At 30.4% G+C, this 19,615-nt stretch overlaps 2 protein-coding genes across 2 annotated transcripts; both read right to left on the reverse strand.

The window, feature by feature from the left end:
- Window positions 1-45: 45 nt before the first annotated feature.
- Window positions 46-5,597, reverse strand: LOC110713592 (rhamnogalacturonate lyase-like). Its single transcript, XM_021892041.1, has 16 exons — window positions 5,500-5,597; window positions 4,409-4,499; window positions 3,607-3,728; window positions 3,338-3,394; window positions 3,048-3,152; window positions 2,824-2,943; window positions 2,601-2,736; window positions 2,275-2,445; window positions 1,919-2,074; window positions 1,704-1,810; window positions 1,520-1,601; window positions 1,289-1,430; window positions 1,034-1,193; window positions 834-950; window positions 614-737; window positions 46-522 (listed from the first exon to the last, which is right to left on the reverse strand). The coding sequence occupies exons 1-16, from the start codon at window positions 5,595-5,597 to the stop codon at window positions 256-258; spliced, it is 2,055 nt and encodes a 684-aa protein (XP_021747733.1). The 3' UTR covers window positions 46-255.
- A 6,591-nt stretch (window positions 5,598-12,188) lies between these two features.
- Window positions 12,189-17,273, reverse strand: LOC110713714 (probable mannitol dehydrogenase). Its single transcript, XM_021892164.1, has 5 exons — window positions 16,531-17,273; window positions 16,128-16,241; window positions 15,188-15,701; window positions 14,063-14,216; window positions 12,189-12,495 (listed from the first exon to the last, which is right to left on the reverse strand). Exons 1-5 carry the CDS (start codon window positions 16,644-16,646, stop codon window positions 12,281-12,283), a joined length of 1,113 nt encoding a protein of 370 aa, XP_021747856.1. The 5' UTR covers window positions 16,647-17,273; the 3' UTR covers window positions 12,189-12,280.
- Window positions 17,274-19,615: the final 2,342 nt, after the last annotated feature.

The following is a 19,615-nucleotide window of genomic DNA, read 5'->3' on the forward strand; positions in this document are numbered from 1 at the left end:
AATTAGGACTTAAAAACTTGTAAACTTAAAAGCCAGAAATAGTGATAAACGCCACTATGAATTGATATTATTAAAACTATCAATTTAGGGCTAAAGCCTAAAGGATGTATTTATATTAGGTGACAAGTTTAGTTCACCAATGTTATCATCTTACATCTTCCTAGTCAAAATGCCGCGACTAATTTAGGCTCTTTTTAGGAGATGAAGCTGTGTGTTGAAATTGCAATGTCCTACTATCTAACTATGAAGAACAACTTAAAGTTCTTGCAACAATTTCCTAGGAGACGCCGAGGGTCCTTCTAATCGTATGTAGTCATACATAACTCCGCGGAACATTTCCTTGTTCCTGGACTGAGTCAGAAAAATTGTATTGTCTCCAGTCTTAAGAGAGTCAGTCTTTATGCCTATGCTATATAACCGATAGATTCCGTGTATTCCATGCCTTGCAATCGCGTTATCCCTGCCTATAAGCAGTGTTGTAAAAACAGGACGGGACTTCACGTCTGGGTTGTTCACTCTAACCTGAAAAAAACACCACAATATTTATGTTACACTTTGTGGTAAAACATGTACATATCAAAAGTTTGTTGATTATATGAACCATGTTTCTCACCTGTAATTCAGATAGAGTTGCACCTGCAAGCGCAATGTGTAGTGTATAGTTACCACTAGGCACCACTTCTTTTAAGGGGAATACAATTTGCCATGTAGCTGGTTCATAAATTTGTCCTACCCTCCTACAATACGAACTTTCACCTCAGTAAAGCCGACAAATAGAAAAGAAAAACATGTAGTCTTAGAGGTTATAGCAAGATGTATGAATCATGAAATACCTGAGTACATGAGCAAAAAACCAGTGCTTTTGATAGTCACTGACACCAACAGTGTAAACAAGATCTTGCTTCGGGTAAAGATCAGTGTATCGATCCCACAGACCATATTGTCTGTACCTGTTAATATAACAGAACTGACTGTCAGTATAACAATCCTTAGTTGTACAAAGAAATGGAAAGAGGAGTGTGGAAAAACTAACTTGTTTTCGTTATCGTGTAAAAACAATGGGTTGGTGAGGTCTGGTCTAGGGTCAGGGACAAAGAATTCTGCTGCAGACCGGTCAGGGATTCCGATTTCCCACAATGTCTGTCCGCTTCGTGGAGGTGTAAAAACTTGATCAGCCAAGCTGACTTGTTTCCCTGAAAAATAAGCAGTCATAGAGTAACATAACATGAGAAATTGACATTTTGATTTGTCAGTTAGAATGAGCATTTCAGGCCATCAGAGTCAATACCTGGAGCAACAGTGACAATTGATGCAGATTTATAGTCCCCTATGAATCCTGGAACAAATGCATATAGATTATAAGTACCAGGATGAACATTTTTTATCAAGAACTTTCCATCGCGGTCAGTCTGAATCCAGAACTGATAACCCTGCAGCAGTAACAGAAAATTAGTTCTCTGTTTCACATTATATGGTTTTACCTTAAACCAGTCATACACAATTGTTATTTCTTTCTTACTTTCATTTCATATTGCCACGAGCCTGCGTCACCAGGTAGAGCCAAACCAACCCACCCAACATTTGCTGGTGTAGCTTTTGCTCTATGATACATAAAATGAAAAAATTATCACCTTAAGAACATATATAAACTTTGCTGAATTTCAAGTTTAGGGGTTATTATGTAAAAAGATTTAAGGAAATACCCATCATTGACGAGCAATCTTCCTGCGACAGATCCACGTTGATTAGCCTTAGGAAAATCTAATGACATTGGGAATTCATAAGGCCAACTCGCAGTTTCTTTGAGCATCTGAAACAATCAAAAGTTGCAGGGGCATATGACATATGAAACTGATTAATTAATAAAGTTCGCTTCCATAAGAATGTGAATTAAAGCCATATGCTAATTTTTAAATACCTGATCTTTAGCATGTTGCCATAGCATATTAGGATCTCCTTTCCCAGGTAGGGAATTTAAGTGCACAAAGTACGGTCCAAATACCTTTTTCCATGGCTCACCGTCCTTGAACTTCATTATCAGATCGGGACCAGCATAATGAGTACTATGAAACATCTGTCAAATATGATAGTAGCAAATTATATCCTGCTTTCACAAAAAGCAGTAAATAAATATATATATATATATATATATATATATATATATATATATATATATATATATATATATATGTAAATATAAATATATATATATATATATATATATATATATATATATACTAGATAATGGTTGTAAATTCTAGCTTGAGCACGTACAGCAAGCATGGTTGGACCAACATGAGATGTAAGGTCTTGTTTAAGAGGACCTCCCATTCGGAATTCATCAGTTGGTGTGATCATCCACATTCCAATTCCATGATCAGTGCTAATCCACCCATGTACCTTGTTATCTTTGTCATCACAAGCATATTGGTACTTATCGTCAACCTAATCCAAAATTGGAGTAAAAAACAAGGTCATTAGGAAGAACAATCCCGTTTTCCTTCCAACCAAACAGTTCATTCCTAAGAGAAACCTCATAAGCTAAGACATATTATACAAAGAACTTAGATTATTTCTAGCTTAAACAGGCTTGAGTATACCTGTCCTTTGATCTTAGGATTGGTTGGTCTTGTCAAGAGAACAGCTTCTTTATAGGCTAAAGGTTGTCCGGTCTCACGGTCTTGTAGCATTGGCATTAACCTTTGTAGCTTATCCGAAACAGCCATGTAACGGAACCTAACAAAAAAGTTGATGTCACCTCAATAAAATATAACAGTTACATTAAAATTATTGTATACAAGGTAAAGAAGTTTATATATATACTTGTCAGGTTGAAGCTTGTAAACAGTCCTGATCTGATCCACATTCAAAGGCGGCGATCCCTTTTGACGCTCAAAAATGGCATAAGCATAGAACCCTGAGCTACCTTGTAGCATCACATACCTACATAATCAACAATCAAATAATTTTTAATTAGCCTCGACTATCATTAAATTGCTTCTTACTCTTGTTTATATATACATCAAAAATCTGTTAAGATACAATACCTAATATCTGCTTGTAGTGGAAGTGATTTAGTCTGCTGACACACAAATGAAATTTCTGCCTTATCCGGAGTTTGGCTAATGATTTTGAAACTGCCTCCTACAACACTGCAAATCAAAGTAACTAGTTAGATCATTGCATAAGTGCATTAATTTAATACATATAAATGATCCATATATAAGTTTGTGTATGTTAAATTTTTAGATTGAACTCGCAAATTGTTTCTCCATGTGAAATAATTTAACTGATTTGAACATAGCTCTGCCCATGCTCGAATGGTAGCCAAATTTACCTTATTTCATCTGGGTCATCATTGTCTGGGTTACTGGCTGATGCTATATCCCAGTACCTGTACAGATTAACCATGACTTAGAAGACTATACATTATTTCACCCACAATCCAAAATACTAGTTTTGTTAGCAAATTTCTGTGAAATAGTTGTATCAAAATATTTCTTTACAATGTCTAACAAGATCAGCTTAATATCACTATTTGGGTACTGTAAGAGTGAGTGATAAACAAATCTCAATTAATCACATTATAAGAAGTAGTATGTATACCCTCTATCAGATATCCTGTTAGTGACATCAAGTATATTGTCTAGGCCATTAAATCGGATCCCAGTAACGTATCCCTCCGGAACAGAAAAGGTGACTTGAACTATGCCATTGTCCAACACAACCTACAATAAAATGTTGCAGTTGAATCATAATCTTAATTTACATGTAATTAATATTAGGAATAACATTATTGATGTCTAGCCCAATAATTTTTTTTTTTTTTTTTTTTTGGACAAACAAATTTAAAATGTTTATGCAAGAATTGCAGTGGATTTGTAATAGCTAATCTGTTTTTTTCAAAAAGAAAATAAAATTGAGCTTATTTTGAAAATATTGATATGCAATTATGCATCCAAGCAATACAATTTTACTCAAAATACCTTACAAAAATAATTAGAATTTATTATATACACTTGAGTGTACTGTACACCCAACTAACCCAATATTAGTGTTTGCTTTTCATTTGATGATTAAATTAAAAACAATCATCAAATGAGAATAAAATACTCATGAGTGTATGATAACCCGTGTGTATATAACAAGTTCTCCAAATATAGTACTTGTATTTAGTGTAGTTCAAAACTCTTGAGTTCATTACTTGGGCCAAGCCCATTTGCTTCACGGCCTCAAATTTTGGTCTAAAATGCAGTTTGGCTTGTGGGTCTAATATATACTTTGCCTACTTAGTGTATTAAAATCGAGCACTTAATTCTCTTTCAATTACGTAGTATTATTAAAAGTGCATCACTTTTCTACGTAGTATATCGGTTTAATAAAATGAGGGTGTGAGAAATACTCGTACCTGATTGGCTGTTGCATTGACCCGTACATCAGTGGCTTGCCCCGGATTTGGGTTGGGTACGGGTGCCTCTACTTTTGATTTTCCCTCTCCACTGCAATTTAGTTTATTTTTTTAGCTAGGTTAAACCCCGTGCAAATGCACGGTTGTTGAATAATTATGATAATAATATAATTACATAAAAATTAATGAATCGATTCATCAGGTATTAAAGTGCATGAAATATAATAAAACAATTAAAACATGTGAGAGAAAATATTTATAGTTATAATATGCAAGTTGATATTTTAGAAAGTTTATTTTAAAATTTATATAAAAAAAAAGTCATAATCTAAATGCAATCTTTATTTTTATATAATAACAATTTTTTTAGAAAGTAATTTTGGCGGGAATTTTTTTAATAATATGTTGTCAAGTGTTTCTTCATATTCGCTTTTAGTAGTATGTAATTGATGATTAATAGATACGGAATAACACCTATTAATGATATAAATATATAATGTTTATTCTTTGATCTTGCATTCTTGCATGCGTTTAGAATAATTAAAATATTAGGCTATAAATTGCATGAGTACATGTTTTGATTGCCTCATTGATTTCTTTTTAATCAATTAAATTTATGCAGAATTAGTAGCTGATGATCAATGATCAAAATCTCTTCATTTAGCTAACTAGGTGATGAAACTCTTCCTAAGTCCGGCCTTACTGGGTGTTTTCAATCAAATTTAAGTCTCGATCACTTGAAGATGAGAAAAGTAAGGATAATTTAGGAATTCTTTTCCAAAAGTGTTTCCTGTTCATGATCATAATCGTCAAGATAGAAAATATTGATCTCTAATAAATTCAATAACAGGCCAAGACAAACTTGGTAACTTTTTTATTTAGTTATATATATTTTTTTATATATACATATAAAATACGCCGTATAAATTACACACATAAAATCTTGCAAACTTAACAACTCATGTCTAACTCTCTATTTGAAAAATATAAAGAACCTATACACAAATTATTACTATCAGCATTCTCAAATTATTAGGATGTATGCATAAAGGTTAAACATAATTAGTAGATCACAAATTTGAAGAACTTACTGCATTCTCCCCCTACTACAATCTCCTGTAAATAATAATTGAACAAATATTGTTGACAAAAGTAGAGTCTTCCATTTCGTGACCTTGTCAATCATCATTTTTGTAATTTTCAGCCTGGTTTTTTTTTCATTAAAACAAGAACTTTAATGTTGAATTATATACTAAGAAGCAAAAAGCAACATTGCAATCACATTTGATATTATTTTTTTAAATTAGCAGAAGATGGAAATAAATCCGATTTTATTCATATTTATGTGATCATAAACTGGATTTAAATCAGGTAGATAGTCAAATCTTTGCTGAAAAAGAAATGATTTATTCTCCAAATTCTCGTCCAAATCTACCCTACAAACATAGGATTTCTCTGAAAAAGATACCATGCAAATTTTGCATACATTTTCCTTAAACAGAAATAACTTCTATAAAGTGTCATACCAATAATTGTAATACGAAGTAATAAATTTTCTTCATGACTTTGATGTATGCATTCATACTTTTTTAAAAAAAAAAAAAAAGGTTCTTTAAAAACTATATGCGGATGTAAAAAGTAGACTCCTTAGTCAAAACAAATTGACCTACTCATAACGACCCAAATATGACAAATTGATCTATTTTCCTATTTAAATCCTAACTCATGTTTCATATTATAATGTAACAAAGGCCATAACACGGACTCCTACGCATTGTTTGTGAGTTTTAAATGTAGAGAGAAATATAGAAATGCTTCTGATGAGGATTCAGGTAAGAAAAATGAAAACTTAAAAAGTAAAGAAAACATTTTATTTTTATTTTTTTGACGAGAAACAAAACATTTGTTGCACATAATGTGTATATCTATTTTTGATAAATGATGCACATAATATGAAATGGAGGTAGTAGTATGATAGAGAATAAATTTTTACAAAATTACATACCAAGAATGTGATTTCAACTTTGATATGTTACTATTATTATTCTTTTGATTGGTTATTTGCGCAGTCATTTAAAATTAATGTATCGTATAGAAATCCCCAACCCAAGGGCATCATATCAATCTAGTTCAGGTTAGGTTGTTATGCAAGGGAAACTTGCCCTCAATTTTTTGGTTCTATACAATACTTAGTTAATAAAAAATACATAAAATATTTACATCATAAAATTATACTCCATACTTATGTGAATAACAAAATTATACTGTGATATTGAATCTTTTATACTAACATTCAATCCATTTTGCTACCAAATATTAAAAAAAAAAAAAAAAAAAAAAAAAAAAAAAAAAAAAAAAAAAAAAACCAAATGTAAGTTATGTAACTAGAGGCTATAAATCAATAATAGTCACCCCTGTCAACGAAAGTTTTTTAATATGTAAATACAGTTATATATATATATATATATATATATATATATATATATATATATATATATATATATATATATATATATTTTGAAGCAATATATACATATATATATATATATAATGTCTATTATTCAGACATATTTTATTGTTCAAACCTCAAACCTTATTAATCATTTTACTATATATGATGAATATATGTTGAAGAAATGTCAATTGATCAAATCATAATCTCTATGAGTCATACAAATACATGGAATTATTAACAACGATGATGAAGCAATGTTATACTTTCATAATTATATTTTCAAACTCAAGCATTTTGCATAAGGACCATAATATACATTATAACATTAACATAAGAAAAATATTGTTTCGATGTTTTCACATGAATAATTGAGAATGAGGCATTCTAAATCTTCATGTTTTATAGCTCAAACATATACTAACTTTGAAGTAAAATTGGAGTATTAATTAATTTATTTATTTATTTATTTATTATTTTTTTGACACAAGGAGTATTAATTTTAAAATGAGAATCATATATATATATGAATGCAAATTAAAGCATCAAATAGTACATCTATTAATTTTTTTTATAAAAACAATATAAAAAAGATAAATGATCTTACCTGAAATCTCAATTCATATATCAAATTGGTTGATACAACTTCTCTAAAGACTTTTTTTGTTCATCTGAATTATGAATTACAGTGTTTTCATAGCTTAAATAGAGAGATTAAGGGTAGAAAAACAGCATATTAATTTATTGGTGTAAATTGCTTAATTACTATTAATCACCCTTTTTATTGTTAACATATTTCCTTTCATTTGATGGATAATTAAGTTTCCTTAATTTAACCGAAGACTAGGTCAAATGTTTTCAGGAAGGTCTTTTATTTTCTTGTCTTTGTGGCAGGCAATTAATTTTACTATAGTAACTCGAATTAATTTACATTCCTCTTAAGAAAATTACATTCCTTATAAAAAGCTCTAAATTATTTTATTGCAAAAATAATTATTCTATAAGATATTGCTTCCAAAATTAGGTTCTAGGTACATTATATTTTCTTTTACTATCATATTGAAAATTACATTATAGTAGAGCGGGGTGTATCATGTGCCAGAAGTACATTACATATAAATAAAAGAATATTGGGACAAATTTAATGGTATTTTATTTATATGTAATTATATTAGGTTCCGTGTCATGCATGATTATTTTCACTAAATTTAATCAATAAAAGAAAAAAAAATTGTATTAAAAAATAGTATAGATAAAATACACCTATAACATATTTATTATCTTCTTGTTTTGCGTATATAATGAAATGAAACATGAAATATAACGAAAGAGTCAATTTAGGGATGGCAATCTAGTCCAGATCCGACCCTACTCCGCCCCGATCCGAGGTAAAATATCCGCTTTGAGTCCGAGAAAAAAGTAATCCGAGTTCGACTCCGTTAAAATAATCTGACTCCGAGTCGGAGGAGGGTCGGAGTCGGATCCTATAAAAAATCCGAGAAAAAATCCGACTCCGACAAATGTCCGACTTTAACGGATTATCCGACTCCGACTCCGACTCCAATAGATAGTGGATTTTTGTGTGGGTCGTGGTGGCATTGGGTGTGGGTTGTAAAGGCCCAAATAGCCCAACATCTCAAAGTATATTGAATAATGAAAAAAAAACTTGGAGTCAGGTCGGATCGGAGTCGGAGGTCGGATATTGAAGTCGGAGTCGGATGTCGGAGTCGGATGTCGGAGTCGGATTTAGCATAATCCGCTCCGAGTCCAACCCGTTGCCATCCCTAAGTCAATTAGACAAATGAGTATATTAAGGGCCTGCTCATTTCAGCTTAATTCCAGTTCAGTTCAGTTCAGTTCAGCTCCTAATTTTCTTCTCTCATAAAATATTCATTTTAGCTCTATTCAGTTCAGTTCAGTTCATCTCCAATCAGTTCAGCTCCAATGAGTTCAATTCAGTAAATGTGAACGGGTCCTAAAACTACATCTACATGTAAGACCATATGAGTGTTTTAAAAATTCAATGATAAATTAGTATAAAATTTTCTTGTTATTAATCAAATATGTATTACACGTAATGGGCAGGAATGATAATATAACTCTGTTTTGATATTTAGTCTATTTTTTTCCTAAATTATGATACTATATATATGAAAGTATTGGAGATACAAATACAAAAATTTAATCAAATTATTTTACATGATTATAGATAAAGTGTTTATAATGTTATGCTATGTTGCTAAAATCAAAATTCTTATTTAATAATACATCATTTAAATTATATTAATCAATAAAATGAAAAAAATTATTGTGTATTAAAGATTTTTCATACAAAGTAATATTTATGGAAAACAGAGTAATAACAACTAAAAAGAATATATTTACTATACAAGATACGTATAAAATATTTAAATATAATAGTTATATTATACCAAACTTCTCAAAGAAGATTTTAGCAAAAAAGGGAAGGTTTTTTTTTTTTTTTGAGGGAAAAAACTACACCAGAAAGTGACACATGTCATTCTTGATGTCTATTTTAGTATTATGTTATTGATGTTCTGTTTTTATGAAGCCTCGTTTACATATAATGTTCGTTCTTTATTTTATATGTAATGTTCATTTCACCCATTCATTTTCTCTCTCTTCGATATTCTCTCTCTCCTCTCCCTCTAACTTCTTCCATTTTATTTTTTGATTTTTATAGCTTTTATGTGTTTAATTCATCACTTACAAACACATTTTTAATAGATTTTACACTCCAAAATCCGAATTTCACAACCAAAATTTTGGTTTTTTCATGATTTGAGAATTTTGGGTATTTTTGATTTTGGCTTAAAAAAAAACCTTGCAATTGAGGGTTCTACTTGCTTAATTTATTAATTCACTTTATAAGGGTGTTCTACTCATTTGATGTATGACTTCTCTTACTTTGTTCATCTTTTTTCTACTTCATGAGTATAAAACCCTATGATGTGCTTCAATGGTGAACACTCTTTGCGAGTTATTTTCACCTATATTTTGTGTTTTGTGATAATGTTTGTTGTTCATATATAAAGCTTTATTATCATGAAATTACTTGATTGTTTGACCTTTTGGCACTACCATTGTTGTTCATCATATTCTTCCATGGGCTTGGTAGTAGCATTTTCCATTATGTATATGTAATAATGTTCAATTTAATAAAGATAATGTTATTTTATTTTTATATGTAATGTTCATTTATTTATAAGTTATGTTCCTTTTTTTTTTTTTTTGAAGAAAATAAGTATGTTCTTTTATTATAAGTAAAGTTCATTATTTTATATGTAACGTTCTTTTTATTGTACTCTATCTTCGTTTGTAATGTATAATAAATTGTTATAACTACAATTTTTATTTATTTATAAGTAATATTCTTTTATTTATATGTAATGTTATGTTATTTATAGGCAATGTTCTTTTATTTATATGTAATTTTCTTCTATTTAAGGTAATGTTCTTTTATTCATAGGGTGATATTCTTCCGACGCATAATACACCCGGGTATACGAAACAATTATTGCAATCATATCCTTTAGGGCTGAGCAAAACTACCCGAAACACCGAAAACCCGAAAAACCGATCCGAAACCGTTCCGAAAATTAGGGTACCCGATCCGATAACCATAACGGTTCGGGTACCCATTCCGATAATTTGTTATCGGGTATGGTTATGGGTATCATTTTAAAATTAACGGTTACCCGATCCGATCCGATAAACATTTTTTTGCTTTTTTTTTCCCTACTTAAATCTATTAATATAAATCTAAACTTTTACTTTACTTCATAATCACTTTATAATATCAATGATTAGTAATATTATTAATAATTTGGTCAAGATCATATGGTATTGTTGTTAATTAGTTGTAAATTATATCATAATAACTACACAATTAAGTTTAATTATCATTATTGGATATCTTGTTGGGTACCCGATAACTGATCCGAAATTCCGGGTACTCGAAGTCCGGGTACCCGAACTTATCGGTTCCGGTTATGGGTATCACTTTTAGTGATTTTGGTTATCAGGTACCCGAACTGTTAGTACTAACGGCGGTACGGGTACCCGTCCCATACTCACCCCTAATATCCTTTACATTAAATAAAAATAAAATAAAGATTTTTTTTTGTGTGTGTGTTTAGAGAGCCACAAGGACAAGTGATGAGAATCGATCCCAAGATCTCTTGAAATCGGGAGGAAATCTCTAACCACTTGAACTATTTCTCACTCTCGGCCCCCTAGTTAATACTACTGTTGTAATAATTAAGGAAAATAGTATGCATAAAGATAAAAATGTTATCGACTAATAGCTATTACATAATTTACGTTTTCTTTAACGTGTAATTTTAAAATATATGAATTATCAATTATGATGTTTATAAATTTTATTAGGCTAAAATGAAACTAAATTACAAATATTAATACTGTACGAGTAGTTTTTTAGCCAATAAAATATTCCATGTCTGACATGTACGACAGTTTTGAAAAGAAATAAATGAAGAAAATGCGAATATATTTGTTGAGTTACTTTGCATGATTAATATTATGTATAAATTACTCCCTCCGTCCCTAAATTTCATTCCTATTTTTAAGTCTCATAAATTTACATTTCATACTTTGCAAAATAGTGGAATTTAGCTACTAATAGTAAAACAATAGTAGAGAGTTTAATTGGTGGAAAGTGAATGAAGAAATAAGATAGTGAGCTTTTTGTTGATTAAAATTGAATATGGAATTAGATAAAGGTAGAATTAAACTTATATCTCGGGATTAGATTTTTAGGAAAAATGAGTCTTTAATTGAAGGTGTAACATTTTGATTTTTGTATGCTTGACCCATGCTACTAAAGATTTTTGGTTTTAATTGACAAGGAGAAGTATAAAAACCAAATAACCATTGATAGTCAATCTTTACATGTACTATAATTTTTATTGCCTCAATTGTTGTTATAAATATCCTTTAATTTATTTGATGGATTACATGCTTACATCTATAGTCATGGTTCAAGTGAGGGATGGTTCAAATGGTTAGAGTTAATCTCCCGAATTCAGAATATCTTGGAATCGATTTTTATCCTGCCCTCGTGGCTCTTTGGGAAAAAAAAATTCTATAGTCATGGTGGCATTTTGTTAATTGCAATTATTAATTGGAGCTATTTAATTCGATTGTTCAATTCACAAAATTAAATTAAGCGTTAAGCTAATTAAGTTTTATAAATGTAATAACTAGTATGTTTAGTGCACTTGATCTGATTTATAAATGTAATAACTAGTATCAATTGGATAGGAAAATTAACAAATAACAACTATGTTAACATAATTTGTAAATTTATTCTTATTTGAAGAAATGGAATACACGAAAATATGGTTCACCAAATCAAGCATGATCGAGCTTAAGAAACCCTAAACTGAAGACATGGTTTTTTGTAATGTGTTGCGAACATCAACGACGAACCGATATCTAACATCACCCATGGAAAGACGATCCATGGCCGTGTTTATGTAATCCATCGGAATCACTTCAATATCTGCTTTAATGTTATGTTTTGCTGCAAAATCCAACATTTCTTGTGTTTCTTTCATCCCTCCAATTCCACTTCCAGCTATCATCTTCCTTCCTGTTAATTTGGAGTTGACCATATTAGTTAATTGTATTTTATGTAGGAGAACTAACTTTCTTGCATTGCATTATTGCTTAACCTTTTTTATTTATTTTTTTTTATTTTATTTTTTTTTTTTGGTGAAGGAGAGGGGCAAAGCCCCAAAAGGCAAATAAGAAAATAAAGAAACAAAAATTAAAAAAAAAAAAAATCTATTTTAATTAACACTACAAAATTCTATTAAAATTTACTTGTATAAAATATGGTTACAATAGATTGGCTTTTTTTTTTTTTTTTTTTTTTTTTTTTTTTGAGGAAATACAATATATATCAGCCTTTAGAAATACTACAAATAAGCATTTTTTTTCATATTCTTTTTCTTTAATGAAAAAAAGACATTTTATATATTCTTAAATTGGTATTATAATTTGAAAAAAAAAAGACAAAATCAAGTGTTGATTGGTGAAATTAATATTTTATTCATTTTTATGATGACTTTATACTCCAGAAAAAATTACTCTGTAATTAATTGTATAATAAGTTTCAATTAGTAATTTTTTTTAATAAAAAAAATATAATCAGTAGATGGGAGTATTAGTTGTAATTACTTTTCTTATATCTCGTGAAATAAAATATTATCTCGTGACATTAGTACGAGTAACATAATATACTCAGTATTAAAGTAATTTTGATCATTAATTTAGTCATGTAAAGAAAATGGTCTTCACCAAAAAAAAAAAAATGTAAAGTAAATGGAGCTTTTATAGTACTCATGTCTTTAATTTTGTCCATAATTGCTCTAAATAACGGAAGACAATATATACTACATAGATACTCCGTAATAAAGTGGACTTGTTTCCAAAAAAAAAAAAAAAGAAAAGAATGTGGACTAATGAACTATGCATTTTAATTAATGGAACAATACTTGGGTTTTTTTTTTTTTTTTTTTTTTTTTTTTTTTTTTTTTTTTTTTAAGGAATCCAGATTTTATCAAATGCATTTTTATTAATTGAGTTATTTTTATCAATGCATTTTTATCAATGGAACAATATTAGTTACTTCACAAAAAAAATATTAGTTACTTCATCTCTAATTGGTAAATTAATTAAAAATTAAATTACGTGAAATTAAATCATCCACTAGTATATGTTCTCTTTAGATTATTTTCAGTTCAGTACAGTTCCAATTAGTTCAGTTTAGCTGAGTTCAATCAATCAAAAAAAGCCCATAATTACCACGAGAGCATAATAAATAATTTTTTAGTGTATGTTTAGAGAGCCACAAAGAGGTGGATGATGAGAATATATCGATTCAATGATATCTCCGCCTGAAATTAAGAGGGAAACTCTAACAACTTGAGTATTGAAAAGTGAGAGCATATAATGGAATTGTAGAACACAATATAGAGATGGACATTAGTGGTACAATTATAAGTAGACTCCTAAATCCCTAATGTCGTATATTACTAATAATATGTAAGTCCTACAATCATAACAAAGTAACTCTTATAACAGTAACTTGAATAACTCCATAATTCATAGCAATTATAATGCGTATGTAGTTGAATAAAGTAATGTATGATTACCTCCTAGCAAAGTGAAGATGGGCACTTGGAGAGGCATTTGGGGTACACCAACCACAATAAGCTTTCCATGAGACTTAAGTAAGTGAAGTAGAGTCTCGATTGAATGATCAGCGGACACGGTGTCGATGATCCCGTCCATAGTGCTCATTGCTGCCTACATTTGTGCCACATTATTTTTACTAGTGACTTATGACATCTTCATTTCCTTTTAGTACTTTAGTAGTCCACCATGTTATGCAATCTTTATCTTTTTTGTTATACTACTTTTAATAAATTCATTACATAATGGTGCTTTTTATATATATACTAAATTAGACAATACTATAATAATACCTCACATATCTATCTTCATAAGATATAATTTCTCCTTGACATGTGAATGGTGTCAAATGTATGAATTATGGACCTAACTCAACTATTTGGCATGCATGTTAAATAATACGACATAGAACATATATGTTGCAAGATAAGATGATAACAAAACAAATTATGGGTTTAAAAAACGAAAGTATGATTTTATGATTATTTGTCCTTTATAAGGGTATGACCCGTAGGGTGAATATTTTATTAAACCATACTATTCTATATACAGAGTACCTTTTAATTAGTAAATCTATTTACATCCAATCCTAGCCTTCTACTACTCAAATTAAGTTAGACTATTAGCGGACTTTCAAAAAATCGATAGCAAGAGATTACTCCAAGAGAAAATTTTACAATTACTTATATAATTAAATAATATGCATTATAATCTATTAAATAAGCTCTATGCAAATTATTTTACTTCCTCCTTTTTTTAGTTGTTTCATTATCACTTTTGACACACTATTTACTAAATTTACACTAGGTCAATGTTTTGTTTCTCATAATTTAATGAAAATCAAATACTATCTTCGTTAATTTGAGTTGCAACTTTAGGGTATAATTTGTAAGATATAAAATATTACAAAGTTGTAACTAAAAGTTAATGGAGGTAGTATATGTTCTTGCAAAACCTTGTTAAATTCATATGTGTGGATAGATATACTTTAGCAATGTACTTATATTTAAAAGTCAAAATTATAGTCAAGTCACAAAAGAGTCAAGTCAAAATGAAACAACTAAAATAGTAAATAATTACAGTACCTGTAATTGATCTTGATCATGACTATTCAAAAAAAGGTCAGCACCAAAACGTTCCAAAGCTTCCTTACACTTGCTAGGAGAAGTACTAATAACAGTAACCTTTAAACCAAATGCTTTTGCAAATTTCACAGCCAGATGACCAAGCCCTCCAAGTCCCACAACCCCTACATGCTTTCCTCTTGCATCAAGCTCGAAATACCTCAACGCGCTATACACCGTGATTCCGGCACAAAGTAGTGGCGCACTCGTGTCGAGGGGAAGATCATCGGGGATTCGAACAACGTAATGTTGGTCCGCCACCATTTCATTGGAGTAGCCACCGTAAGTTGTGGTTCCATCATAGTATTTGCCAGAGTAAGTGAGGATCATATTAGGGCAGTAATTTTCAAGGTTTTTAGCGCATGACTCGCATGTGCGACATGAGCCAATCATGCATCCTACCCCAACTTTGTCTCCGACTTTAAATTTTGTGACGTTGGTGCCAATTTCAGTCACCACTCCCACAATCTCGTGCCTTATTGAATTTTAAATGATCAAAGATTAAATGCTTAGAGCTTTTTAGTAAAACGTAAAATAATCTAGGAACGACTAAATATAATCTAAAACCAAGTACATAGTGCTCGTATCAATCTCGTGCCTTATTGAATTTTAAACGATTAAAGGTATAAATGTTTGTTTTATGGAGTATTATTTTTTTAACTTACATATATGTATTGAATTATTTCTTCACCAAAAAAAAAAAAAAAAAAATGTATTGAATTATTTATGTCAAAATCTTTTCAGTAAACATACATGATAGAAGCTAAGACAATGTTGAGTAAACATACTCAAAACTAAACGTTTAAATTAATTCATCAAATGGACACTGTCTAAATTTAGGCTGTTAAACATGGTTAATAAAAGTAATAAATAACATAAATAGTATACTGATAATAATTACCCGGGAACAAGTGGGTATGAAGATATGCCCCAATGATTTTTGAGAAAATGAAGATCTGTATGGCATATTCCACAGTACATCACCTTAAATCTCACATCCTCTTCTCCTGTCATCCTACATTCATTTTTGAAATTTTAAATTATACCAAGTATTCCATTTGTAGAGAGAAAACTTTGACTATGATTATTTATCGATAATTTTTTCTGTGTAATTTTAAATTAGTTACTATAATTTTTCTTGATGTGTAACATTAAATTAGTTATATTTTCAAGTAATATAACTCTAGTTTTATTTTTTTATTTTTTTTATCGCGCCATTATAAATCATAAAAAATGAAAGATGTACACATACGAATGTTTTATAGTGCACACGTTAGCTAGGGCCTAGGGGGGTATGTATGTACCTTCTAGAGAAGTAGAAGGGAGATAAAATTCCGGACTCGTCTCGAGCTGCCCATCCGTAAGTCTTTACTGGATGTACGGAGGCCTCTTGTTCTTCTACATATTCAGAGTTTGCCATTGTTGAATGAAAGGTGAACGAATGCAAGCGTACGGGCTAAGAAGGATACTTTTCTATTTTGTAACAAATAAATTGACACTAGAGTGAGAGCTAGTACTGGTAATACATACCACTCTAACTATATAGATAAATATATCTAGTCTAGGATTAAAAACTAGATTATGCACAAATCATGTATGTGCGTGATATGCTTTTAGACAATATCTTATGTTATGTCTTTTTGAAAAGGTTATTGGTATTTACATAAACTCCACTCTTAGTTGTCCCACCGACCTTCTCCTGTAGTTGTATGTTTTGAGCCTAACTTGATTGTCTCTTTGAACAATATCATGAGTCATTTGAGATTTAACTATTCAACTCTAAATTAAAATCCATCCCAAAAATTACACAAAGTTGTGACTTTTTGTATTATTCGCATGCTCTATTTTGAACTTTTTATTTTTTTGTAAATATATTTTTTTTGGTGTTTCACCCGGTTTATTTTTTAGACTAATCCAAATTCGAGGATCAGTTTTGGATGGTTAGGTTTCATTTTTCTCCCAATTAATGTTGCGTGGGATCAAATACTCAATCCTCTCTAACAAGCGTAGCCTCAATCATCACCAGTACACCAATTGTCAATTGGTCTTTTTTCAAATTTATGAAAGTAAATATTACTCCTACAAAGTATATGTAAGATATTTTTAGGGCTATACATCATATTTTCTAAATATTATAATTTTTTTAACATATAATAATATACATTAAAGATCATTGTAAAACAGTCAAAAAAATTGCAATTGATTTGCGACAGATATAGATGTAATAAAAACAAATTTAATTTTCTTTCAAAAAAAAAAAAAAAAATTTTAGGTTAGAAAACATGATAATTCATAGGCGTTGACCTTTGAGATCCATTATATGTGGAGGATGCTAGCCATTGTTATTGATTAGGTGGATGTTTGTGGGTTATTTCCTTTGTCTTTTATGTTCTACTTCCTATAAATGCAATCATTGATCCAACTAACTAGAACATTCCACTTGGCTAGTTCATATATCTTGTGCCTCGTGGCATGAGTAATTGGTTTTTTTTTTTTTTTTTTTTTTTTTTTTTTTTTTTTTTTTTTTTAAGGGATAATATGTCGTTAAAAAAATAGATTATATTACTTGTATCAATGTAGTCATCATTTATATGGTGTTACCAGATTGAATATTTTATGGTTGTCATCTTTAAAATGACTATCATTATACTAACTAGATTAAGGGTCTGTTCTCATTGACTGAACTCAACTGAACTAAATTGAACTGCACTGAGCTGAGCTGAGCTGAAGTGAACTGAATTTCAACGTATGAGAATAGGTCCTAAGAGTATGTTCACATTTACTGAATTGAGTTGAACTGAACTTATTGGAGCTGAACTGAACTTAACTGATTGTAGTTGAACTAAGGTGAAATGAATATTTTATGAGAGAGGAAAATTAGGAGCTGAATTGAACTGAACTGAACTGATTAGATCTGAACCGAATTGAACTGATTGGAGTTAAACTGAACTGAAATTAAGTAAATGTGAACATGTCCTAAGTCCTGTGTCACACCCGGTTTTCACAAAATTTTATAATGAATTATAATGTTAATTCAAAATCTACAAATAAATAATCCTCATATTTTTTTGGAAAATTTGTAAATTACAACCCAAAAAGGGGTCCTATTTTGAAATTACCACCCATTAAAACTTTTATTTTAAATTACAACCCCTTAAATAAAAAAAAGTTTTCAGATTACCACCTTTTTTAGATTTTCGGTGGAATTTCCGTTTGAGGGCCCCACATTATTAACTTCCCGTAGACATCTACTTTTGGCCTCTTGTCCCGAAAGGAAGTGCGATGATGTTACAAAAATTCGTTCTTCATGTTAGATCAAAGTTGAAGTGTTTATGGACTGTGAAAAGAATTATGAAGTAAGTTAAAACCCATATTTGAGACCAATTTATCTTAGAGCCTTGTCCGATTACTAATTAGGCCTAAAACATGTTCATACATGTTTAAACTTGATTAATAACAGACCCAAATACGTCAAATGCAATGATTGGATCCAATGGAACCTACATTGTTGAAAAACCGAGCCAAACAGATAAACCAACTATCGAATTCCCATTCAAGGACTATAAATATGGATAACCCTTTCAAAGATCTTTCCAACGGTATATTATAAGCCCAATTCCGAGCCAAAACAAAGAAGTTATGATCAAAACACTAAAACGATCCCTAAAACCGTTACCCTTTCACCCCAACGGCCATAACTTCTAATCCATAAAATATTTTAACCTAATTATAATGGAATTGTAAAGTAGACATTTAGATCTTTCCAATGATATCTCACACGCCTTAATCCAACTCCGCAATCAAAAGTTATGGAAGTTTTAAAAACGCGCTTTCGTATAAGGCAAACTGCAAACTAGCGCAACTCAATCAGTTGCTCGCGCCTGGCGCGCGCGACTCATTGAGATGCGCGCGGCACCCAGCGCGACTCAGAGAGTTGCGCGCACCACCTAACGGCGCGGCTCTAAAACCCTAAACTTATATCCCTGCTCCTATAAATAGGGGTCTTTGTTCAGCATTACGGGGACCGGAAAAATCAGAATTAAAACCCTATTATTCTCAAAACCCTAATCTCTCTACTTCTCTTACTATCATACTACTTTTCCCTCTTTCTTCCTAACTACTCTTCAACCTTAATCCATCCATTGAAGCTCTTGAAGGTACGAAGAAGAAAGAAAGTCCATAAGCACATGAAACGGAGATTTAACATAAAAGAAGAACGGTTAGTTTCCTGAGCACTTAGATAAATCACTTTCCCTTTATTGTTTAAATAAATTTAATTGAATAAATAGTGTTGTTTGATCACTTTAAACAAACTTTTAGTTAATTAATTCACATATTATTCTTTTGTTTTACAAGCATTTATCACGTAGGAATTACTTAAGACAAGGC

Source organism: Chenopodium quinoa, unplaced genomic scaffold (assembly GCF_001683475.1).
Source record: "Chenopodium quinoa cultivar QQ74 unplaced genomic scaffold, ASM168347v1, whole genome shotgun sequence".
NCBI lineage: Eukaryota > Viridiplantae > Streptophyta > Magnoliopsida > Caryophyllales > Amaranthaceae > Chenopodium > Chenopodium quinoa.